The sequence below is a fragment of the Scleropages formosus genome, chromosome 4 (assembly GCF_900964775.1).
Source record: "Scleropages formosus chromosome 4, fSclFor1.1, whole genome shotgun sequence".
Lineage (NCBI taxonomy): Eukaryota > Metazoa > Chordata > Actinopteri > Osteoglossiformes > Osteoglossidae > Scleropages > Scleropages formosus.
This window is the reverse complement of record NC_041809.1, coordinates 17,980,048-18,006,393: the sequence shown is the minus strand read 5'-3', so window position 1 is coordinate 18,006,393 and position 26,346 is coordinate 17,980,048. Positions and strand designations below refer to the sequence as shown.

At 40.3% G+C, this 26,346-nt stretch overlaps 2 protein-coding genes across 9 annotated transcripts in view; one reads left to right on the top strand and one right to left on the bottom strand.

Annotated features, from left to right (window-relative positions):
- Nucleotides 1-1,963: 1,963 nt before the first annotated feature.
- LOC108936117 (pregnancy-specific beta-1-glycoprotein 2) lies at nucleotides 1,964-8,455 on the top strand. Of its 2 annotated transcripts, none has more exons than XM_018755207.1 (7): nucleotides 1,964-2,184; nucleotides 3,572-3,898; nucleotides 4,234-4,491; nucleotides 6,170-6,388; nucleotides 6,744-6,782; nucleotides 6,881-6,915; nucleotides 7,923-8,455. In XM_018755207.1, exons 1-7 carry the CDS (start codon nucleotides 2,064-2,066, stop codon nucleotides 8,118-8,120), a joined length of 1,197 nt encoding a protein of 398 aa, XP_018610723.1. In that variant the 5' UTR covers nucleotides 1,964-2,063; the 3' UTR covers nucleotides 8,121-8,455. The 2 variants fall into 2 exon arrangements, with proteins under 2 accessions (XP_018610723.1, XP_018610724.1); XM_018755208.1 differs by having other exon boundaries at nucleotides 7,322-8,005.
- A 13,364-nt stretch (nucleotides 8,456-21,819) lies between these two features.
- The window catches only part of dlg2 (discs, large homolog 2 (Drosophila)), a 238,858-nt gene continuing 234,331 nt past the window's right edge, over nucleotides 21,820-26,346 (bottom strand). For all 7 annotated transcript variants that reach the window (XM_018755316.2, XM_018755317.2, XM_018755319.2 and 4 more), the window contains 5 exons: nucleotides 26,068-26,169; nucleotides 24,754-24,926; nucleotides 24,048-24,157; nucleotides 23,791-23,882; nucleotides 21,820-22,604 (listed from right to left, as the gene is read on the bottom strand). In XM_018755316.2, coding sequence (XP_018610832.1) covers nucleotides 22,498-22,604; nucleotides 23,791-23,882; nucleotides 24,048-24,157; nucleotides 24,754-24,926; nucleotides 26,068-26,169 — 584 coding nt within the window. In that variant the 3' untranslated portion in view covers nucleotides 21,820-22,497. The remainder of the gene's footprint in view (nucleotides 22,605-23,790; nucleotides 23,883-24,047; nucleotides 24,158-24,753; nucleotides 24,927-26,067; nucleotides 26,170-26,346) is intronic.

Genomic DNA, 26,346 nt, shown 5'->3' with positions numbered 1-26,346 from the left:
TACCAAGTACGCTTTTGACACCTTGAGGTCAGAGCACACGCTTCAGGGTGTAGCATGTGTGCGGTAAGTACAAGGGGTGTGGGAAGCTCAGAGATTATGAAAACAAATACAGGCACCAGCTGAAACCGCTTGTCCCATACAGGGTCATAGCAAACCGGAGCCCAACCCTGCAACACAGCGCACAAGGCTGGAGGGGACACACCCAGGACAGGATGCCAGTTCATCGCAAAGCACCCCAACCGGGACTCAAACCCCAGACCCACCAGAGAGCAGGACCTGGCCATACCAGTTTTAAGCATCCATCACTTTCTCTTTTCATGCTTTTTTAAATGCTTTTCCTGTACCACATAGAATTATATGAACTGAAAACATTTTTGGACTGTCAGTGGGTTACTGGATTCTTTTTACTTGTCATGAAATTACATCTACTTCAGAAAGTGAGGCTGACAAGAAGTTTGATTGTATACGAGAATATTTGTCACACATTTGCCCATTCTCATAAAATGTTTTAGAATTACACAAAGATAAATTCCTCTAGTGTCAGAAAGCTTCTCGCCCTTTCTCCTATGTAAATTCTAGCTGAATATTAATTTCTGATGATTTCAATGGAATATTTGAAGCAAATGTGTTTTTCCATTTAATTTTGTCACATGAGACTAAGATATTTCTTGTGTAAATCCAAATCTTTATTTTTATCGGCACAAAATATCTTAACTGTAAAAAAACACAAAATACCGATTAAAAAACGTATTAACTATTATGAATTTTTAAGCAATCAATAAAACCAAATTAAACAAAGTGAAAAATCAATTTAACTATGTGTGACATAGAAAGACTCCTAGACTTTGACTTGTCTCTCAGTGACAATAACTGGCTGCCTGTCATAAAGTTTTGTCTCAGCACCTTTTTCATTTAGCAATAAATCTCATTCACAGAAAATACATTTTTTTTCCCCAGTCAACTTTCCTAGGATATTTGCTACCGACATCACTATAGCACTTTTAATGTAGTGCTACTAACCTGATAACATTTATTCTGGGAAAATGATGGGACACAAGTTTACTGGAAGGGGATTAATTCACCTTTAACAAAAGGTTTAATTTACCCTTATCCATACACTTTAATTACAACCCAGAGTTAACATTTGAGCTGCATCATTATGAGAATAACTCCTGGAAGGTGTGGCCACTATTTGGAAAACTGGAATCCTTTAAGTTTCGTATCTGTACAGATAGCGTACGTAGCGAGATCTATTTGCTTAAATTAAATTAAAATGTAAAGCGCATTTGTATTCAAAGCAGCCCTGATGAGGTAAGATGGAAGTTTTCTTTTTAAAATGCATTTAAAGGTCATGAGCTTTAAAAAAGTATTATTTGTGTGAAAAGCCTAGAAGCTTCATATTGTCTAAACACTGGTGCTTTGACGTAATATATTATGAATTTTCACTCAGACGATGCTGTAACATTAGTTACTGTGCTTAACATTTCATTATATGTATAGAAAAATACATTGAAAAGGCATGAAGATTTGTGTTTCAAGAGGTTTTAAACTCAGATGGGACTCATATGCAATGTTATTTTAGGGTTTGTCGTCCTTAAGAAGTTGGCTGGTTCATGAAGACAGTTTTCATTTCATTGTAGCGAATTGCACATATCTCCATAAATAAAAAAAATTAAAAATTTCATATTGCTCTGTGACAGTCTGTTGCACCTTAGTATCATTATGATTATTCACAGGATGGTGAGAGTAAAAAATGAAGAAAAAAAACGTCGAGATATTATTCATGCAAAATCGTGAAACATGCGGTCGATTTCTTAGTCATTTTTGAAATACTAGTCAGAAGAACACTGTTTCTCATCAGAAGACGTGTCCAACATTAATCCTCTGCCGTGGAGAGGAAATGATCTATTCTAAAGTGAGAGTTTCAGTGAAGGGGTGGGGGACAGAACGAGGGTAACAGATACTGTGCAGCAGAGCCTTCCCTGACACAGTTACAGCAGCCTGAAGGCGACGGTCAGGACAACTTTGTAAGAAGACCTGCAAGTTTAGCACCTCTGGGAGACATGAAAGTGCTAGACAGGCTTCTCACAAACAGGAAGACCCGCAGTTTGGTGGCGCACGAAACACTCCGGACCCCTGCAGCAGTGCACTTTGTCTTGCTTGTTTACAGCATAACAGCCACAGGTCAGTAAACTCCATAACCGCTCCGCCTGCCTCGGTGCATTAACTACTTTCTCAGTGAGCAGCTCCAGCCAGGTCCTCTTGTTGTACCCTTGAGCGTTGCACTTATAAAGCCACTGATATCTTGCTGTAAAAATAGACCATTGAAAAATGATACGTTTATAAAAATATCAACAGTAAGCTGTGATGAGGTTATTTGTTGACCTGACTTCTATCTTCTAATGTGAATATTGGAAAAAAGTAAACACATGCATTTAAATTATGTATAATATTTAAACACTTATATTGAAAATTTGGGGGAGGGGGGAGTGCAGTGGCACAGTGGGTTGGACCAGGTCCTGCTCTCCGGTGGGTCTGGGGTTCGAGTCCCGCTTGGGGCGCCTTGCGACAAACTGGCGTCCCGTCCTGGGTGTGTCCCCTCCCCCTCCAGCCTTATGCCCTCTGTTGCCGGGCTTGGCTTCGGCTCACCGTGACCCCGCTTGGGACGGTTCAGATGATGTGTGTATTTAAACTTTTATATATCTAACATTAGTAACATCCTCTATACTGTATATGTATATATATATAACATTGCACATACATGTATATGCAAATATGTGTGTATATATATATATATATATATATATATATATATATATATATACACACACACACACATATATATATATATATATATACACACTGTATATACACCCACAGCCACAACAGATTTATATAAATCACTTATATAGGGGTTTATATTGGGGTAACGGTTATGTAGGTAGCATAGCAATTACTCAAAGACTCATAGACTCAAAGGCTGCAGGTTTGATTCTCACCTCAAGCTGCAGTACCTTTGAACAAGATACTAACTCTCAGTTGCTCCAGTAAAATGGCCCAGTTGTGTAAATGGTAAATAACTGTAAATAGCTTAATGTTCTAAGTCGCTTTGGAAAAAAGTGTTGGCTAAATATAAATACACAGTTTAGAGGAAGGATGTTTTCCGCCACAGTGGGTTGGACCGCAGTCCTGCTCTCCGGTGGGTCTGGGGTTCGAGTCCTGTTTGGGGTGCCTTGCGACGGACTGGCGTCCCGTCCTGGGTGTGTCCCCTCCCCCTCCGGCCTTATGCCCTGTGTTGCTGGGTAGGCTCCGGTTCCCCGTGACCCCGTATGGGACAAGCGGTTCTGAAAGAGTGTGTGTGTGTGTGTGTGTGTGTGTGTGTGTTTTCCGCCAACTAAGCAAAAAAAAAAAAAAAAAAAAAATTTGATTTCAGTAGTATTTTACCTTTGGGGGGGGGGAAACTGGTGAAAATCTTGGTGTTTATGGAGTGGTGAAAACACACAATCAAAATCGAAAACAAATATCTTTGAAAACAGCAAAGAGTTTAACAGAACTTTCACATGTCTTGCAGTCGACAGCACTTTTTCTCAAGGAAGCGTGGTTTTTGCTGAGCTGCATGGGTTTGCGATGTTGACCGCAGACTATCCTGCAGAGGAAAGCAACCCTATCCGTGAAATGGAGTGGAAGAAGAAAATCAAAGAAAGCACAGATAAACTCCTCTTGATGCATAAAATGCCAGATGAAACAAAAAATTTTGGCTGCGACAACAGATGCAGTTTCACGAATCAAACCCTGATCCTGCATAACGTAACGGAGGAAGACGAGGGTGTCTATGAAATATCTCTGCTTCTGGCAAATTCATCCATGATAATCAAAAATATAACGTTAATAACATATCGTAAGTGCCATAGCCTTTTTCTCTTACCTTATTTCAGCATGCAAAATGTGCCGTAGACGTATAGAACACTTTGTGATATTTGTGGGGTTTGTCGAGATGTTGATGCGACCGTAATTGCGCGGGATCTACAATTTAGTACACATTTAAACTGAAGAAAATTTTGAAGATCAAATAATAACACCAGGCACAAGATGTAGGTTTTTGGTTAAGCAAAGATTGCTGTTCTGATCATGAAATATACAGTGTTCCTATGTGTGTATTTTGAACTGTAATCCTGTGTATGGGCACTGGGGCACAGGCAGTTATCCACTGAGAGGTGCTTTCTCTCTCCGTAGTCCCGCCACATATCAGCATCTCCTCTGATAACTCCACTGACTCGGGGCTCAAATTCAGGTGTCAGCTCGGGCCGGGTGCGCTGCGGTCCTACACGTGGCTCAAGGACGGCCAGGCCCTCCCGCAGGACGGGAGACACTCGCTGAGCGAGGGCAACGCGACCTTACTGGTGAGGAACCTGAGCAGCGAGGACTGCGGTAACTACAGCTGCGAGGCCCACAGTGGGGCGTCCAGAAGACAGGCCCACATTCAGCTTTCTGGTGAGGAGCCCGTCCTGCCCGGGCTGCCTTGACGAACCCTAGTCTGTACGTTCACGAGGTCCAGGGGAGTTAAAAGTGCACCTCTGAACATCACTTGCAACTTTGAGATCACGCCTGTTGAATAATATACCTTCACGCTGCTACTCGTACAATCTAATGATGCAATGCAAATGTTTATTTAAAAAAAAAAAAAAAAAATCAGAAATTTCTTCGATATTCGGGTGAAGTTTTATGCAGCTACTCATGTGATGAGCATTGCTTCATATGGTGGGAGAAAACTATACGTTAGAATCACACGTCTGCATCTAAGTGTCTTTCTGCTAATGCAATGCACACATTGTATTTTCCATGAGATGTACGTCGCTTTGGAGAAAAGAATCCGCTAAATGAATACATGTAAATGCAAATGTAAAGTAACATTTTATGGGTAAATATTTATACAGAATGCCTCGCACTAAAAGTATATGACTCACTGTCGTTAACGGGGTTGCGGTGCTCTAGAGCCCATTGAGGGAGCGCCCTCCTTTAGTCCAGTCAGAGCAAACTCTGGATGGGACACAAGTCCATCGCAGCAAAAACAACACAGTTTATGAAATTAGAAGCGATTTTCGATATTGTGGAGTTTTGAAGGTGCGCTGGCTGCTCAACTGATGAGAGGAGTGTTCACTGCTCTTTTTGTTTGTAACTGAAAGTCACTTTTACTCTCAAGTCACAATGAAGAAAAAATGTCCTGACAGTTGTTCTTCGATTTATTTAGCTGTTAAACTGGTATTTTGCTCGGAAGCACTTCATTCCCATTTTTCGACTTAGCGGCGAACAAAGATCATGCTCGCTCCTTTAAAAGTGGATTTTAGAAATCGGAGAATTAAAAAAAAAAAAAAATTTAATTTGCATTTATTGATTTAGCAGAGAGGGGGTGCGGTGGCGCAGTGGGTTGGACCACGGTCCTGCTGTCCGGTGGGTCTGGGGTTCGAGTCCCGCTTGGGGTGCCTTGCGACGGACTGGCGTCCCGTCCTGGGTGTGTCCCCTCCCCCTCCGGCCTTACGCCCTGTGTTGCCGGGTAGGCTCTGGTTCCCTGCGACCCTGTATGGGACTAGCGGTTCAGAAAATGTGTGTGTGTGTGTGTGTGTGATTTAGCAGATGCTTTTCTCCAAAGCGACGTACATCTCATAGAAAATACAATTTGTGTATTACCTTAAGAGAAAGAAACATAGCTGCAGATGTGTGACACATAAGTACGGTTAGTTTGTTTCCTTCACCATATGCCCCGACGTTCAACACGCAAATAGCTGCATAGTAATTAGTCATGAACAAACAAGTGTTTGTTATTTGGAAACTTTGAAAACTGGGAAATTTGTCATTTGTAACTACCTGGAGGAGCCACCGTATTCATTTTTCAGAAAATATTTGAAGGGTGATGGGCATTAATGCCCATTGACAATGGGGATACATTATTCAGTTACATTTTCTCCAGTAAAAGTGGGGGAAGAAATTATGATTTACTACTGTACTTAATTTACAGTGGAAAAAAACAGTCAATATACTACATTACACAATGGAATAAAATACTCAGGATATTGCAACTTCTGTATTATAACGTACTGCACAACGTTAAGCAAATTCTACAATACACGTGCCAATATGTAATATTTATTTATTTATTTGTTTCTCTCTCCAGTTTCAGTTTTGGGGCCAAATCTAACATACAGAGAGTCTCTATTACGAGACATTATAAAACTGTGTCCTGCCAGTACCAAAACGTCCAGTGATTCACCTTCACAGAGTGGAATAATGGAATATATGCTTGCAAACCCAACCATCTTTGGCATCACGGTTGTCTCTGCAGCCACTGCTTCTATCTTCACTGTTGCATTTTTCATAATGAAACTCCGAAAGAGTAAGTACATCTGTTCAATGTGTCAAAACCAATGCCCCATATTGTGATTCTTTAAAAGCCGCAGCTACTTTTCTGTGGGGTACAATCAGGGCAGCATCATAAACGTGTCAAAGTCAAACCTTGAGCTTTGATTTGCATGTCTAACTCGACCACTCAGAAATGGAGTTTGTGACAAAATGCTACAAAATTCCCACAGTTCCAGTCCACAGTAACCTGTTTTAAACTACCGCAAAGATCAAACAAATAGTGACAGCAGTGGCCGTCTTAGACATTCACTTTTTGACTTGGAGGAATTTTGACTTTCTAACAGAACTGAAGTATGATTATTTTTTTTTTTTTTTTTTTTGCTTTTCAGGGCAGAGGAGTACAGGAAACAGCAACACCATCTACCAAGGTAAAATTAAATGACAGAAAGTTATTTACCACAAATACTATGAAACTATATGAAATGAAAATTCCAAATGAAACTAACTCTTTCTTTTTAAAACACAGATAATCACATCTATGAGGATATTACAGACATACAGGTAATGAGAATGGTACCTTTCATAAAAACTAAACACATTGCATTCCTAACTCTGATTGGTATAATTACTTACATATTATAATGAATATAATTAGCTTTTGCTGAAACAACTACAGTTTAGTAGCTTTTCCCTATAAGAAGAGCTGGAAATAGATAGAAGCACTATAAGTGTAGTGCACTGGCTCCCCAACTTGCAAATGTATAACGACCAGAAATCTATTTGCAACTCGATTCGTTCCACACAAAGTTACATTTGTCACTAAATTGCACTCAACAGTTACAAAATCCAGACATCCATCCTCTTTAGTCTGTTAAAACCCCCACTTAACACAATAATACAGAAAAAAAAACACTAATATTTCCATCCATCCATCCATCCATCTTCTGTAAGTACTTATTTGTTGTAGGCTTTTGGCGGTCTGGAGCATATCCTGGAAACATTGGGTGTGAACCAGGCTACACCCAGGATGCAACACCAGTCAGTCACAGTGTGCCTTGTGAATTATTTTTTATTGACGTGAAACTACAATAAAATTAAGTCTTTCGAGAATAGCGATCATCTCCAACAGCTCTTTTTCAATGGGCTGGTTGCCCAATTCATCCCATAAACATGTGCAGCATTCCTTATGTTATTGATCACTGACACTGTGAAACACCAGACACGAGCTGTAAAAACTGGCGGTGAGCGGAATGAAGGTACCCCTACCCTACTTTTCGTTTCCATTGTGACTGCATTTAACTGCCAACTAACGGCTGGGGATGGTGACACCGATTAGAACAGTAAAGAAAATGCAATTAAAATAAAAAGTAAATCTGAGCATGTTTGTACCTTTAAGAATTCAGAATTCTTATTCTTATCCTACGGCTGGATGAGAAGCCATTGTACTTCATCCGAACAAGTTAGAGCCCAAGTTCTCTTGAAGTCACCTCAATACTTAAGACACAGAAACTGCTCATTTTCCTGTGCATCGGTAAAACACCAAGATCTCTCGTATCTGCCCGTTTCAGTTTCGACTCACGACGCCGGAGGCACCATCGTTGCTGTGCGTCTACAAAGACTATATACCCAATCAACAGCAAAGTGAAACCATCTACTCCTGCGCTGGCCCACCCTCGACTGAGATGGCAGATCCAAGGAAGGCGTCTACACAGACTGATCTTCAGAAGTATGACAAACCCAGAGTCCAGGACCGCAGTGACCGATGAGTCCAGTGAGATCACGTGCTCATCGGACTTGCAGCGAATAAAAGTTGCTTGAACACATGAGCCCGAACACTTGTCCCTTCTGAGTTGAACTCTTAGTCACACTCAGAAGTACCTTAAAGACTAATGAAGATAGGGTTATGCATCAACAAATATCTTTGCATAGGTCATTGCATATGCAAGGAGAGCGAGAGGACAGAAAGCAATGTTGCGGTCTATCTGCTGCAGGGACCAGTAGCAAAGTACTTCTGTGCTAGAAGCAGAAATAATGTACTTAATGAAGGGCTTCTTTAAGGTTCTGTTCTCATGTCTGGCCCAAAGAAATAAATGAAAGCATTACACACTGACAAGGTGTTTTTTCTTCATTCACTGCTATATCTGAACTGCAGTACCATAAGGGTGTGACCTGTGTTATACACTCCCTTACCCATGCCCTGTCCTCTACCAGGGTGAGGTACCACTATCTAACTGGCATCTTTCTGCTCGGGGCTCAGAGAACAAAACTGAAAAACAACAGTTGAAGGCACCGTGAAGTTTCCAAAAGTTATTTCTTAACCACAGGACTGAACTAAAAAAAAAAAAAACTGTCGCAGAGCTGGAGGCAGAGCTGCTTCCTGTGATGGTGATGACTCAGTACTGTATCCTGGTTGTGATACCGCACTGTGCTGAGGGACGCAGAACATAATTACTGAGGTCTTACCAAATTATTGCTGTTCTGAAGTGAACCTGTTCTTTCTTGCATTTCAAAAAATCTCATCTCTGCAGACATAATTCTGTGCGCGCGCGCACACACACACACACACACACACACACACACACACACACACACGTGCGCGCAATCCCGTTCTTATAAATGAAAGAAATAAATTCCAGTAATATAATTTTAAAATTATTGTACAACAACCATGTTACATTTTTCCAACAAGTACTGGATTTTTCTTATCTGATATCTGCACTTTTCTACTTCAAACTGATGTAAAATGAGCAGTTTTTCCAAAATGACACTGGATGGCAGCCTACACTTACTGCAGAAAGGGGATCATTCCCACCGAAGAACGTCGAAACAGCTGTAGGAGGAGATTTTCATCTTGTCCTTAAGTGAGAGCATTTTTACTTCAATAATGCTGCAGGTGGTTTTATCAAAGGGAGGAAGGAAATAAGCAGTTTTTAAAGTTACGAATTAGTACACAGTATAATGTTTAAGGCATTAAAAAGTGGTGAAAATATGAAAAGGCTCAGCGAGAGACTTTGCCACCAATGGCGTTCGCAGTGTAAGAGGGACAGGCGTGGTGCAGGTGTGTGAAGGTACGGTCTCTGGAGGGTCGCGTCTGGAAATCTTGTCACTGTCAGACACTGCTTTGTGTTTCTTAGTCGTATGATGGAAAGAGGTTCCAGCCTTGGACTGAAGACCACCCAGCACTGCCAACCTGCCACCTTTCGAGAGCGAAGTGGGGAGTATGAATGCGGTATGCAGAGGTACAGTCCCTGCGCCAAAAATACATCCCTTCATATGTCCCCCCGTGGTTTCCTCCCACAGTCACATCATGACATGTTTGTCAGGTTAATCGATCACTCTAGATGGCCTGTAACATGTGTGTTGTATTGTTCTGCACTTTTAATGGGTCACTGACTAGGGAGTTTAATGCAGTCTATCCAGCATTGTACCTCACCTCAAATATAAAGACCAAAGGTGTCTCACAGTAGTTAAAGATCATTGTATGTTTCTTCGTAGATCGGCCAAATACCCGTAAATTTCTCGCACTGCTCAGCTAGCGGGACACGCGCAAAATCTAAAATCTGTCTTCGTAAATGCAGGAAAAAAGTATCAGCAGTCAAAAGAGGGGTATTCAGTGAAACTCCTTGTAAAGTCATACTGTAGTAACTCGAATGAACGTGTCTAACGGGACTGCAATCTATTTGAACAACACTGACCGTTTCTTAATTTTTGTTATTGTTTCACTGTATTTCTTACACAAATGTTGTGATGCACCAGGACACATCATTGGCCGTGTAACTTAGGGTCATGAGGCGTTTGGGGTCTTCATACTCCATTTATACATCATACTCCCTCGCACAGGTGACCCAGCCAAGGTTGATCAGACCTCAGCCAGTGTCCAGGAAGTGCTGCCTTGAACCCACTGCTCACTTCTCCTGAAGTACAACCACAATCTGCCTTCTACACAGCCCCAATGACAGCTTTAAAAACCTTCTCCCTCTGACTGCCTGCGACACCCAACACAACGTAACCCTACAAAGCAACCTTCGTGCAACGCCCCTGCCACCAGTAACAACGGACATGCACCAGTCCTCCAACCTTTCGAGCAGCACCGTTCTTCGTACTTCACCTTCCTCTCACTTAAAACCCGATGCAAAATTAAGAAGAGGTTGTCATGTGTAATTGAAAAGTCTGCGCCTCATGGCTCATGACTTATACGTTATCGGGCAAACGTCAGTCTTCGACACCCAAACAAAGTCCACGATACTGGCAGCAGTTGGCACGTCTACGGAACATGAGTACAGCCTTTCTACGCCCGCCATACGAAAAGTGTGTATACCAGAGTATATCTGTAGCTCGTTTACCCCAAGTATAATCAACAGCTATGGAGTTATGGATGTAAACCAATACAATTAAATAATGTGATATGATGTAGGCATTGTAGTGAGAAAGTGGGGAAACCAGTAAATGGACACACAGATATACTGTATGATCCTCTGAAACACAGATAGGACTCAGAGGCTCTTGTCTCTGCAGAAAAAGTGTTAACAGAGCACTGTTGTTCTCTCTTATTCCATAGCCTGACTATCTAGCTTAACTGTAGTAAAGTAACCTGTTGCACCAAGTACAGCAGTGTGAAACGTCAGGCTTCCGTCTCCAAATGCAAACCACACAAACAAACATCTATGTGCCACCATTTCTTTAACAAATAGCTGTGAGGAAACCCTAATTCTTATATATAATTTTTTTAGCTTCACTGTCAGTGGTGAAGAATAAGAGGAAAGTAACACGAAATGCGATTCTGAAAGTAAAACTGCAAATTAATGTAACGCAAACAACTGATTAACAACAAATTAATCGGGTTCAACATCTGCAAACAAGCATTCGTTTGAAAACAACGTATTCTGAAGTGAGCAATGTCACTCTGTCGTACTTTAAACCGCAAAGCTAATTACTGTACTTGCTAATTAACATGATGGAACATAAGCAATTTCATCCTCCACTTTTTATTCCTTGTGAGGGATTCTCATCCGAATTACGGTACGGTTGTTATGGCAACATTAGGAAGTGCTGAAGGATGTTTTTAGAAGGAGATTTAAATGTGTATTTTAAATTAGAGAAATCTGCATTAAAACAAGTTTCCATGGGTACACCACCCACCCTTATCCCTCCAATAACTCCTTGAGATACTATTGCTGAAATTATTAACACAAAGAAAAAAATCATACAGTACTTACACAGTTGTAACTTAGCTGAGGACCAGAAGAATGGTAGTTGAGTAACCTGGTACCCGTTTTGGTAGTGTACTGGTTAGAGCTGCTGCCATAGGATCCAAAGGTGCCAACTTGAACCTCACCTACTGCTCTGGTACCCTTGAGAAAGGCACTTAGCCATGAACCCTCCATGAGAAATGACCCAGCTGAATAAATGAGTAGATAGTTGTAGGTACCTTAACATTGTAAGTCGATGTGGAAAAAAAGCTTCAGAAAAATTAATTACGTTTTTTTCTCTCTATTTTTCCTCTGTTTATTTTTTCCCTCTATTTTCTTCTCGGCTGAGCTGTTTTTCAACCTCAGCTGAAAACACTACTCTCTCCAGTCTACAAGGAAACTGATATGCTCTCCTATAAGCCATGTCTCTGCCTACCTTGCTCTCAGCGATTTGACTCTCACCATGAAGATGGGCAAAGCTGGCAACCAGTACGGTTTGAGTTCATGTGCACTGAGGACCTGAAGGGGTGAATTCTGTCAATACTCCCAACCCTCCTTTAGAAAACAAAACCAATTTAGTTTCATCAAGACCCTCTGTCACAATGGGTGAATGACGTAGCCTTGACCAGTCCAACGGTCTGTACACAAAGAACGCGTCTTACTCAGATGAGTCACAAAGTACCCTGATCCAAATTTTTCTTGTGTTTCTGTGCACCAAACTAACCAATTTAATTTTATTTCAAATGGTTTCCAAGCATCTCTCAGGAGCGGCTCCTATGCAGTACACATGATAGCCGGCTGCTTTTGCCTGGAAAAGAACACACTAGAGCATTTGCTCCCTGGCAGACTTGAGCGAGAGAGCATTCAACAAAAATGCCAATTATCTCGTGTGCAATTGTATGAGGATTTCCATCGCTCCTTCTAATGAGGCAGCTTGAAAGAGCAGGTGACCTTCTCCAGGAAATCACTGATAGAAAAAGGAAATGACATTTCAGTCAAACATTGTGCTCCTGGGGCCAAGTAGACTAACCTCGGCACGGTTCTGCGAGGCCATATTAGAGTCCACTTAAGCTCATCAGTCCCAGAAGGGTTTACGTTGGGTTCACGTTGGCCAAAACTGGTACCAGATGGTAGGTGGTGCACAGATTTACAACACGCATTGATGTGTTAAAGGTTCTTTGCTGTTGTCCGACTAAACCTGCTGTAGCACACTTCAGGAAGGTAAGGTATTTACAGCTGCTTGTACTATACTTTTTTGAAGGTATGTTGTACAGCTGCATTTTTAAATATATTTTTAGAAATTATCACTGATAGATGTTAGTAGATCTCAGTAAAATGAAGATGAGGGTAGGGTTGCTCCCGTTTCGACTCGTTTCTTCTGTGTTCACAGCTTGTGCCTACAATTTGTGTGTGTTGGTGATCAATAGCAAAGCGAGGAGTGTTGAATGTGTTTATGGGAGGGGTTGGTCCACAACGGCTATTAAATAGGAGTTAGTGGAGACAACATTATTATTTTCAGTCATTTAAATGGTTTTTTTTTTAATGCAGCTCAAAGTTGTTATGTTAATGTTTGTTTAAAGCAAAAAATGTGATTAGGAATCGTCGAAATTCGGATAAAGTTTTATGTAGCTACTTGTGAGATGAACTGATTGGTTCATATGGTGGAAAGAAACAAACTGGACTTTAGAATCACGTTTGCAACTATGTCTCTCTTTCTGCTAATGTAATGCACACATTCTATTTTCTACGAGATGTACGTCACTTTGGAAAAAAGAATCTGCTAAATGAATAAATATGAATTTACTAAAACAATTATATAAAAAGGTTATACAAAGTATTTTTAACTATATCAATTTACAAAAATTTAAGCTGTGAATAAATCAAGGGACATCTTTATTATAAATATTTATTTCGATTTACTGTTGAACATGACTTTGGAGTTACAAACGAAATGAGTTACGAACAGGCTTCCAGTCAGTCTCGTGAGTGTTCCTTTATTTTGCCTCACTAATATACTAAACTGTGGGGGGGCGCGGTGGTGCAGAGGGTTGGACCAGGTCCTGCTCTCCGGTGGGGTATGGGGTTCGAGTCCCGCTTGGGGCGCCTTGCGACGGACTGGCGTCCCATCCTGGGTGTGTCCCCTCCCCCCTCCAGCCCTACGCCCCGTGTTGGCGGGTTAGGCTCCGGCTCCCCGCGACCCCGTATGGGACTAGCGGTTCAGACGATGTGTGTAATATACTAAACTGTATGCATGGGCAAACTGGGAAGGCACTTTGGATGAAAGCTTCAGTTAAGTAGCAAAATAAACATTGTGCCAAAAGAAAGTGGTACAGCATATCAATAATTGATAATGGAGATTTTTAGAAGCTTTCCAGAGTCTGTCAAGTTGAGCAGAAAGGCAAGCTTTGGTAGACAACATTCATCTCACATTCTTTTAAGGATATTTATATCAGAGGCTCTTCGGAACATCGGGAAAAACACATCAAAGTTACTCCAGCATTTTCAGCCAGACGTTCCACTCGCACAAAATAAACGCAGTTCTAATTGCACTTGCCTCAACATCATGTTCGTGCACCACTCCGAGTGGCACGGTGCCTTCATGCCTCGCACTGGCAAAGTGACTGGGCAGCAAGTCGATATTTCATCACTGGGAGATAGATCACACAGAGTACCTTCAATTTTTTATGAGAGTCGCATCAAAGGCAATTTCTAAAATTAAATATCAAAGCTGTTTTTAATAATTATACAGGTCAAATTATTTTTCATTACTAACTGTGGTGTCAACTGGAAACTTAACTAAGTATAAATGGTACAGAATACGTAATAAAAGGTTCATTTTCATTTTTTTCATAAAGAAAAATAATTCAGAATTAAGTGTAAAGAAATATAAACTATTGTATCAGTGTTCCAGGGTAGAAGGTCACTGAGGGTCTGTGTTCTCATACACGGAGCCAGCAGTACATGGCGTTGCGTGGTTAAAACGCCACGAAAAAACAACACATTCTGCATTTGGAGCTCTACGGCATTCTGGAAGAGGACTAAACACAGGTCCAAACTTCTATCAAGCTGGCATCTTTGTCGGCAGTCACTTAGAGTGACAAGCAACCTGACAGTGATTTAACCATTTGTACAGCAAGGTATTTTAACTGTATTAATTCAGGGTAAGTGTTTTTATCAAACGTACCACCTTGCTGGTGGGACTCAAACCAGGGACATTCAACCTCAAAGGCAACAAACCACAGCGCTACATCACCTGATCTTAGTACTAATACCCCCCTCATCAATTTCATCTCTCCTTGATCAACACATTATGAACAATGAGAGAAGATCTAAACTTTTCAGTGTCTAACATGAACGTACAGTAGTCTGTCCAGCAGTATTCTGACGCTCCTCCATTCTTTCTCCCCGTTCAGTTCTCTCTCACTGTCTTCTCTGAGACATGGTTACACAGTTCTTTTATAGAGGTTATAATCATTATTATTTTTACGCTAATAATAAGTCTGGTGGTGGCATTTCTCTGTGATACATGGTTTGCAGTTTAACCCTAGAAATGAAGGGTTGTGAAGCTGAATCTTTTTCCCTAGAAACTTATGCTACTCTCCTTCAAAAAACATGCTATTGTTGCCTGCATGTACTGTATAAAGCACCCAATTCCCCTGTCATTGCACTTTTCAAATGTCTTGACCTTTTAGTTAACGCTCTGATGAGGAAAAACGTTGGTTTCTATTAGGTGACTAAATCTCTTGTCTCCTCAGTCACAAACCCTAACTGAGCACTTATATGCATCTTCCTTCTTTCCACTTTTTATCCAACCCACTTGAATTACTTCTTCTAATAAAACTTTAGTATTATCTTTTTAATCATTACTGAAAGACTGGGAGTGGCCTGTATGCAGATCTTAAGAAGTGCATCTCTTTTGTTTGGCAACCTTTTTTTGGACACATTTTAACTGTTCTTTTGTTACAGGTATATTTCCCAACCAAGACTTCCATGTTTTTCTAAAATTCTGGAAAGAATAGATTACTCAGACTCTTGGAATATTTGAAAAGGTAATAATTTGTTATACTCATTACAGACTTTGTAAAAATCATTCTGGCTCCATGGCCTTGGTCCAGTTGATGGATGTATTTTCTCAAACTCTTCATAACAATGAATTTATTATTGAAGTTTTCATTGTTTTATTTCACGATATCTTACTCATGACATTGTGCTCATATGGATACTAACATGGAACTCATATGTTTTGAATTATTTCAGTAAATGCCAATAATGTGTCTACTGGAATGGTGCTATGTGTAACTTTTCAAATGTTTTATGTGGTGTACCCCAAGGATCAATTCTTGGCCCCTTGGCCTTTCCCATATATGTCCCAATATGTTTTTCATTTTGTTTGTTGATAATACTAATATTTTCTTCTGATGCCATTATAATTTAATAGTCTAAATTGTCTAAATAGTGAGTGTTAGATATATTTTTTCCACAAAATTTCTTCTCACGCTGTTGCATTCTCTGATTTACACATATTTCTTATTGAAATATTGTATGGGCATGTACCTACAAAAGCTTTCTAAAATATCTTTTGTCTCTCCAAAAAGGACTTGTTCGAAAGGCTACTTTTTCACCTATATTGCAGTTTCTCCTTCATTTAGCAGCAGCGACATCTTGAATGTATTCTAGATAAATCCATCCATCCATTGTCAACAGCTGGTTTGTTTCCAGTGAAAGTATTCATATTCATAACACCTATTTGTGAATTGCTGATATAACTTCCAGTTGCCTCCATCAGTAAAACTCTTTTTTTTTTTTTTTTTTTTTTTTTGTTTTGTTTACACGGTAGGTCCTACCACAAGCCTGTTGGTTTTTTGAGCTCCCCGTCACATTCTGCTTGTAACTCTGAATTTTATTCCTGCATATTCTTTTGCAGAAAAAAGAGCTGAAAATCTGAGAATAAAACAACTTATAACAAATCCTTGTATATCTCTGCTGACACACTGATGTTTCGGCCTCTCCCTCCTCTTTAGCTTCCTCACCTTGGATCAGAGGTTGTTATTTTTTCTAACCTGCAGATCCTTTAAAAGAATCTGATGAAAGCTAAGGCACCCATCTTTAAAAAAAAAAAAAAAAAAATTCTCAGAAAATGTGGAACTGTTTATTTTACTTAAACTTGATTACCTTCAGAACTATGCCATACATAGCAATAGTTTGGTAGTACTTTCCGTTCATTTAGTTTGTGCTCTTTTCAAGCTGAGCCTGCACTTCACAGGACCCTTAAAGCCCATCCATGGATCTCCAAGGGGTCCAGAGACAGGGGCATTGCTAGCAATTATGGGGCCCTTCAAAAACTGCTCCTGTGCTCCCCTTTAAAAAAAATAATTTATTTACTTGTGGAATTTCTATAGATCCTCACCAGGTGTCTAGATTTGTCACCCCACAAGCAATAGCTCCAGGTTATGAACACCAACCTTGCTAGTGATGCTACCCCTTCCCTTGAGGTATTATTTCTGTTTTGACAAACCCAGCAAAGAAGATTGTGAGAAAGGCTGCAGACAAACTCCACTCCCTCTGGCCTTATCATGACCAGTTATAGGCATCCTACGAAAATATCTTGTAAGACATCACCAGTAAGTCTACATGAAGTACACTTACTGTGTGCACCAGATGCAGCAGAATCCATATGCAGATGTCTTGTCTGGACAGTGATATTTACATAAAAGCACCTTAGCTAGATTGTCCTCGCTTCCAACCCAATAAGAGTCTGCTTCATTCTGACATAGTTTCATGCACATGTGATCTAGGAAAGCCTTCTGGGACTCAGTACTGCTGGAGAACTTGGTGTCCCTAACTCCACTGTCAGAAACACGTGACTTTTGTTGTGTAAAGATACGACAAGTAGCACATCCACTACACTGGCCATTCATCACAAAGTCTGATACTTGAGAAAGGTGCCCAGAAAGGAGATCTTCAACAAAAATGAGAGCACACTGGAATTGGTGGTAAAAACTAACTGTAACAAGTTTATAACAGTTATTAAAAGTCCAAATAATTATAGCATTTAAAAGTTCCATTTTAAAACTGATTTCATCTAACAGATGAGACTACTATAAAACTAATTTCATATTTCATGTTATTCACCAGCACATCAAAGGAGAATACAGCCCAAATGAGAAGCAATACAAAGAGCAGGGGGGTTATGAGCACAGAATGCCACTGTTAAAAATGGATTTCAATCAGTATTCAGTCAGATAGCCAGCCCTGACGCCTGACACGTTCCACACTTAAACACCGATAAAGTGTGGTGTTGTGCAGCACCTGTTAGCAGCAGTAAAACTCAGAGCTCCCTTTACCATTACCACAACAAAACAGCGGTATTAAATAGTCCTCAGTGATGTCAATGCCATTATAATGGCGACTTTCACAAAAAGGTGACTGAGCAATCCACGATTTCATTTGTATTGATAGCCTGGCCTAATAATCAATGGGCCAATTTTGGAATTGCTAATGACATTGTTTATGACTTCTCTCAGCCTCCTATGGCTTGCACTGGAATAGCCTTCTTACCTCCTGGGAGATGCTCATCATCCACACAGACCCAAGAGCAGCTCATTGCTTCACGAGGCATGAAAAGTGCAAGCTGCTTGCTTTCTGCGGGGCTGCAGCTGACGTCTGTCTGCAACATTAACCACTCGGGCAAAAATGTGAACAGCTGATTCTGGCTCCTACGGTCTGGGGGCACGCAATTAAAAGATGCCTATTAATTGTCATAATCACACCAGATAACCTATTAAAATTACAGTTTGCAGAAATACATGGTAGCATATATCAATGTTAAATACCTTTCAAAATTTTTGTTCAAAAAGTTGAGAATACACAGAAACAGTATTACACATTTCTGCAAATTAATTTTCTCTTTGTGGGTTCAAAAGCAATTCAACTAAATAACATGGAAGAAATTTCTTCTAGATGTGAGAGAAACCAGCATTTTAATATCTACAAATCCTGTTCTGTATTTGAAGTCTTATTTTCAGGAAAAATTGTTTTTAAACATCATAAAATACTGAAATAAAATAGCTTGCTTTGCACAATGGGCCTGCTTTTCCAATTTAAAGAATACACTACTCAAGTTGATCTGCAGTTCCTTCCTATATAAATGCATTTCACAGGGCAGAGGGCTATTTGCAGCAGCTCAAAAAATGGCGAAGGTGAGAAATTTGGTCACGAATTTAGCGACCGAACAGCAACCACATTCAAAGAGAGATAAGATGAACGCAGCATCAGAAGGAGGTTCTCAGTGGTAGAATGGCAGTACCCACAGCTACATTTATCACCAGCCACAGTGAATCAGAGGGAAAGAAAAACAAGGTGCAAAAGGGTCTATTACCAGACTTGAGGTAAAGAGAGAATTTCTTGACATTTGAAAAGGACACATGTGGACAGAATAGAAATGTGAAAGAGAAGAGACAGAGTCCCTGTTTAAAAGTCTCACCAAACCTTTAATGTACATTTTTCCATTGATGCTGAGTATAGTACCTTCATGTTTGCCTAAAGCAATGTATTTAAAGTGATTTTTTTTAAAGCAATCAGGAGTATACACTGTAACATGATGCAAAGGAACATGTTCCATATTATTTTTATCATTATATCTTTTTTTTTTTTACAAAATAAAAAAACAAAAATAAAAAGAAAAAAAAAAAACAATCATACAGTTATAGAGCAGACATCAGTGTTGATCACTGCCTCTCTGGCATTTGTGTTTTCAAATCTTCTCAGAATGGAATGAACACCTATATCTACAATCAAAAGGACAGCTAAACTTTCACTTCTTTTCTGTGGTCAGTTTAAACTTGGGACCTGAAAGTGAAAATGAACCAAGAGGAGTGATTTTACCTCTGTGTCTAAAGTCTCCTACCTGGACAATATAAACAGTTAATGTGTGTTGGATCAGAGGAACACCTAAACTTGTGTTCAGTGTAAACATTTTCTCCACAATGAGTGCAGCTGTAAAAAACCAAAAGCACTATGAATGAATGCACGATAGTGAGTTAAATAAAACTGCAAGAAGGGCATTTTCTGTACTAAATAAAGTTAAAAATAGGTTGGGAGGGATATATATATATACTATATATATATATACACACACACACACACACACACACACACACTCTCACACACACAACATTTTACACCATCAACAACAGTTTGAGAAGCGAAACCTGGAGAGAAGAGGAGCTCCTTCAGCTCAGTGACAGCTGTGAAAGGTAAATAGCATCAACGTATTCAGGTAAAGAAACGGTATAAATGATACACGTCTAAAAACCAATGCACCTGCTATGGTGTGATTGTACTGTGCATAGCCACACTATGAACATCTATCCTTTTTCGTTGTACTTTGTTTAAACTGCAGAACACAGCACATAACAATAATATAAGGAAAGACCAAAAGGCTGCATGCTGAAATCCAAAAGATAAAGAATCAAAGTGCTTTCGCTCAACCTGTACGCTGAGATGGCATTGATGTTACAAACAATCTGCTTAACCTGCATGTGGGCATGACATCATAAAAAAGATTGGCTTGAACCAGTAGGGTGAGATGGCATCGTGCAAACTACTGGACTTGATTCTCTTTTTTAAACTTATGAACTGATAATTGTACCGGAACTCACACCTTAGGGCAGCACTGATCGGAATTCAGCACGTTTCAGTTTATTTGTGGTTCTAGCCCTATCTGGCAACCCTGAGAAAAGAAATACCCATCACGCATGAAAACAGCAAAAACCTCATTAAACACCCCAAGTCAAAAAATGTAAGACCTTGTCACATTTACTTATATTTGGCTTCTTATTATGACCATCTGACTACAATTGCAGCTCATGGAAAAAATATAATTTAACCAAAAATGTCACCATACCTGAAAATACTATTTAAAAGCATTTTCAATACTAATTACTACTAGCAAATCAACAAGTTACTGGCCATGAAAGAGAATGGAAAGTCTTAACTTATTTAACAGATGAAATTTATTTTGATGTCCAATTTAAGAGTGATGTGCTACAGATTAAAAAAAAGTACTTTGTGAAGCCCTCTGTGAAAGAATGAACTGGAAAGAAAATGTGGCACGGCCTTGAATGCTTTAACTTGGTTCCAGCCATTCTTTTGCTTCCTCTTCGTTCCGTTAAACAGGAGGCCCTTGGGACAAAATCACACGGTTGCGGCATTCCAAGCGGCACGGTGCTGCGCATTTTCTGCTCCCTCCACGAGATCTTTCCCACAAGCTGCACTTCAGCCACTCCAATAACACAGGGTGGGAAGAGGTTACAAACAGTGCTCAGCCACAGAAAGTCGCTCAACGTTCCCTCCCGAGTTCAAATCTCCTCTGTCCATCCTTAAGGCAAGTGGTGACCAATACGTAAAAAGGACCCAAGGTACAGAGCAGTCCAGCAGGAGCTCCTGCCCACCACAGCGACAGCACAGATGACACTGTTTCTCCAGCACCTCCGCCCAGCGTACCTGCAGCCTGTCGCTGAGCGAGCAGACTGCCACATCACAGCATCTCTGGGCTCCTACCCCTCCTTATGGCAGCCAAACACGGTGAGGGCTTGAAAGTCAAATAAAAGGAGCACATGTACCTTACTGCACACACTAAGCAATAAATAAGCATCTATTCCATATATGTGTATATAAATGGTAAAATGTCTTTATAAGTAGTAATATTTAAGATTTCTGTACAAACTAGAACTTGAACTTGAGGCTATACTATCGCAAGCTTTCTCAAGCACATCTACTGGCTGTGTTTAACACAAACAAATTGGGGCTTTATTGTAAACACTTGCTTGACAGCTGTCATGGAGAAACCAGGCATTATATGCCAATACTCCTTAGCCATCTTTAAGAACTTGCAGTGGATAGCATTTTGTGCAATAGGAGCATGGGGGCGGGGGTTCCCTGGTTCATGCAGTTTTCAGAGGATTGATGAAACTGTAAAATTAGGGTCAATGTTCTGGTCACCACAGTGCACCACTAAATGTCAACATCCCCAAGCCCCCGAAAGGAGCGGAGAGCTCACCTGCTTCACCAAGGGTAGCGCGTTATGTTACATAGTAAAATTGGTTTTTCTTTTTTTGCTTTTTTTTTTTTAAACAAAGTTAAACATCTTCATTAGAAATATTATCTGTGCTGTTGTGCCCTCTATCAATATAAATAGCAAAATATAGTGTCTCACATTCCCAGTACCAAGTTGTATCCCTTTATTTTTCTCTCTAATTAAAGCATTTTGTTACACTTTTTTTTTTTTTTTAAAGAATCCACTAAAAACATGAACAAATTCAAACTATAAATTATCCTAGAACTATATCAGAGAAAAGTGACTGAAGAAATCGTCAAATAAATTAGAAAACAAAAGAGGAAATGGAGCAAATGAACTGTTGTCCAGGAGCCATAAAGAGTGCCTTAATGCAAAAGTCACAATGGGTTTCAACTGCTAGTGTGAAATGAGGTTTTCAGGACACTGCTGAGTGCGAGATGGTGGGAAAGCGAGAGAAGTGGATATCATCTTCCTCTACGAGTCGCTGTGGAGATGGTTTGCAGAGTTGGCTCTATCTTCTCACCTACCATTCCTTGTGAAGTTCGCAATTTGATAGACAAACGTCCTGTGTTCATTTTTTTTTTTTTTTGAGTCGAAATCAAAAGTAATCAATAAATATATAAACAAAACAGTTTTTTTTTTTTTTGTGAGGCCAAAAATGTTTCTAACACTTGGTGGTATACATTCAGGAACATTCATATTGAAAGTGAAAAACAGAAACAAACCAAAACAAAACAAAAAAAAATTAACAATAACCAAAGAAAAGTTAATCATAATAATTTTAACTATTAATATTAACCATTGCCATAATAATTTATATGTTACAAATGTCCTACATTTGCAGTCCCAGATCCCGTGCATGGGCTGTGTTCTCCTTTATAATTTCTCTTTTGAGGGAATCCAGATATAGGGTCCCGACTGCTCCTCTATCACAAGCTTGCATTGGTTATAAATGTCCTCTAAGGTGTCTCCTTGAACCAAAGCTGCAAGAGATGGAAGTCGTATTAACAGCCGTGTTAAGGACTGAGCGAAAACCCATTTCCGTAATGAGTCCCAACCGATATCCTTGCAGTACAAGCAGAGAACAGATGAATGAACATACTGAATACAATGAACGTAGTGAGATGTTCAGCAGAGATGGTGTGAGCAATAGCATATACTGACATTGCCCTTCATAATACACAAACACAGGTCCCAGTCATTCATCAAATCAGTGTAAATGAAGATATAAAAAGATTATTTTATTTCAAAAGAAACAAAGATAGCTTGTGCTGGCAGAAGGCAGCTGTATCATTTGAGGTGGGGACAATATGCCAGTGTGCCCTTCAACCCAGTGCCTGAAGAGGGAAAATAAGTACTCGTACTCCCCTTATTGGCATGTAGGCACACATATGGCATTAGCAGAAAAAACAGGACAGGAGGGAGTAGAGAGCAAATCGAGTGGTAGGAAAGCAGTGCGCGAGCCCACCCGTGTGACTCAGTGGACCCTGGGTAAGGGAAGTTTAGTGATGGTTATTGTGAATTGTCATGTATGACCAGTCTTTAGCTGTGGAGGGCGGCTCAGCCACAGAATCTGCTTGGCGGGGGCAGAAAACACTATTGAGAGCTTCTGAGAAGGGCCTGTAAGAAAGAAAAATTCACAGTACTCCCAAGAGCAAAAGATACAAGCGCCAGTATTACATGCCAGTGAGTAGCGCCCACTTCAAGCACTGCTTCCACCCAGTGTTAACTGGCACTATGTGAAAACATGATTTTGGCGATGTTTCTTCTCTTAGCTGCAACAACTGGCACTCTTTCCTACCTAGAATACATAGGAAAGGTGGGCAGCCACTGGCACTTGGACCCCCAGAGGTTTATTTTTCTCTCTTGCGTTTGGAGTTGGTTGGGAGTTTTTTGTTTTCCTTTCCTCAGCTGCCAGCTGCCTTACTCTTATAGTTAACTAACCTTTTATATCTAAAGGCTTACTTTATATATGGTATATTGATTACTGCTATATGTCTCTTGGTTCTTTGTTTAGTGTTCAGTGCAATTGTGTAAGAATAGCGCTTTATCAAAATAAACTGAATTCAACTGGAAAAAGGTTAGTTGGTCCTGTGGAACTCCCAGTTCACTGTTTTTCTATGTTTAATCCAGGTGGTTTGATCCGCACCCGTTTATCCCACCTCCTACCTGTGAAATATTCTCCAAACTCCTGCTCGAGCTTCATGGCCCGGTCATACGTCTTCTTGGCCTGCTCTTCCGTTAGCCTCTTGTTCATCTCCCTTGAGACAGTAACAGAAAGGAGACTTGGAGCATCTGGAAAGGTCCGCATCCTGATGAAGTACGCTCAGTGCTGGACTGCTGTCAGTAAACATTGCTGCATACAGCGAGGCCTGCACAGGAGGCCGAGGTGCAGCAATGGACACTGAGACATGACAAATACTTACATCAGTGACTCAATGGATTTGGGCTTTATAAAGATGGCAATGGGGAAGAGTTGTGCTACTTGTAATCGCTTAATGGCGTTGCCCGACACATCCAGTATACAGTGTTTTCCCTGTTAAGAAAAGAAAAAGGAACAACAAAAAAAAGAGTAGTTAAAATACCTTATTTCTTTTTATTACTAGCAAAGATGCAATATGCCATATTTTCCAATCATTACATTTAAACAGATGCTGCTTTTAATACTCAGGAAGGTCTCTCATGATTCAATGAATTTAAAATAACATTTATATATTCACCACATATGATAAAATTGCATTTTTTTCATCAAATAAGAATGTTAGTTACCCATGAAAAAACAAATTGGTTAAAATTTCAAAACAAGTTGAAGGAGGCCTGGCTCTCTCTAGCAGGAGATCCCATGCAGCAAAAAACAGAGCTCCACTGTAAATGACTGTCTGTCACATTGCGATCAGCCATAATGTGTCAGCTGAGACCGAAGGTGTCAGTGACATTTATTCTTTGGCGATGACTCACAGCTCAGTGATCAACACTTACGCCGCCGTGTAAGGCTCACAACACTAAAAATATGGCCCTTGACAATCCGTGAAAATCAGCAAATGGGCCTCCAAGATTGCACTCTCTTGCGTGGCAAAGGCAGCCTGTCCAGCAGAATGGCAGTTCATGCTGAGCCAAGCGCCTCGCACTTACCCGCTCCGCCACGTACTTCACCGACTGCACACTCGTTCCGTACAGATTGTCGTTGTACTGCCCCGCCTCAATGAACTTGTGCTCCTGGATGTCCTTCTCCATCTGCTCCCTGGAGATGACAAAGTGATAGTCCCGGCCATCCACTTCGTACTCCCGCTTTGGCCTTGTGGTGTCTGGGGGGCGGCATTGAGCAGAACAGCAAAGCATTTGAATACTTAAAAATGTATAGATTCACACAGAAAAATCGATATTTTTAAAGCCACACTCACATGACCTTTGCATTAAATGATCTAAGAGTCATAGCAGTGCTGATGAACCCTCAGCTGTATACAGGTATGACTGTGGATATCCAGTCACGCAGAAGACATGTAAAGCATGTAACTGCTTTTCTGGACAACCTCAACCTGTTGCAGTATGATGCTGCACTCTTCAGATCAGTTAATGGAAAAAGAACAAACTAGGGGTATGGGATACTGGGGTTCTACAAGTAAGCTTGTGAGATTCTTCACACAAAGAAAAACTGCACATGGTGATAGATGCTAAGGGCTACCACAACAGGGCAATCCTGCAGAATAACTGTGTAACTGCCCCCATGCTGGTGGCTCAGTCACGTACCTGTGTGCCCTGAACTGTTATCCGCTTTACAAGGTTTTAAGAATGCGTAAAAAGACACAAATTAAAACAAACAAAACAGACAGTGAAACAAACTAGGCCAGACATGTAGTACAGAAAATTATCTTTTAAAATTATAGTAGAAAAGTGTTAAGTGTCCACAAAAAAAATGTGTGAGGCTGAGGAACGTATAGGCTTCCCCCAAAAAACTGCATTTTTTAACAGAAAACTAAAGAACTAAGAACACATAAATAAAACTTAACCATGCATAACAAAACAAAGGAAAACAAGGAAAAACGGAGGAGAAACAAAAGCCCGGAAACACAAAGCGTGTGCGAAGGATGTCATTAAATCAACCCTCAATCAGTCACATCACATGTATGTATGTGTGTGACTCCACACTCTCCTGACTCATTTGTCTAATGCAGGGGAGTGTTCTTCCTTGAAGCTCGAACCTCTCACCCTCCTTAGCTCCAGAGATAAAAAAACTTGTACACCTAATGGCATCTGTCACCTTTGGCTCATATCATAAAAATAGATAAGAATTTAAGTACAATTTTATACAGTTTAAGTGCAACGGTAATACTCACAGTGGATCTCAGTCTATACCTGACCACAAAATACTAACTTTACCATACAACTTCTAAAGAAGATGCAAGGCAAGGAGCAGTGGTCGTGAAGTTTCCATCACAATGTACTTACGTGGCACGCATGACCCAAACTTGTCTGGAAACTCCGATATCAGATCATCATTTATTCTGTCCTTCATTGGTCCGAGGATGATCACCGGTCTGGCATAAGTAACTATTGGAGAAAATTAGAGAGAGACAAGTAAGAAAAAATGTACCAGTTTTACAAAGGGAAAAGAATCATTATTAGTTTCTCCAAACTGTGAGGTACAAATATCTCATATATATTATCATATAGGTACAAACATACAGAGAGAGACTCACACACATAAAAATATATACGCATGTATGT

Excerpts from the sequence above, each read along its gene's own strand:
- LOC108936117 (XM_018755207.1), top strand. The coding sequence starts at position 2,064 with ATGAAAGTGCTAGACAGGCTTCTCACAAACAGGAAGACCCGCAGTTTG. Across the intron at positions 6,389-6,743 it reads CATAATGAAACTCCGAAAGA|GGCAGAGGAGTACAGGAAAC; the intron begins GTAAGTACATCT and ends TTTGCTTTTCAG. Across the intron at positions 6,783-6,880 it reads CAGCAACACCATCTACCAAG|ATAATCACATCTATGAGGAT; the intron begins GTAAAATTAAAT and ends TTTAAAACACAG.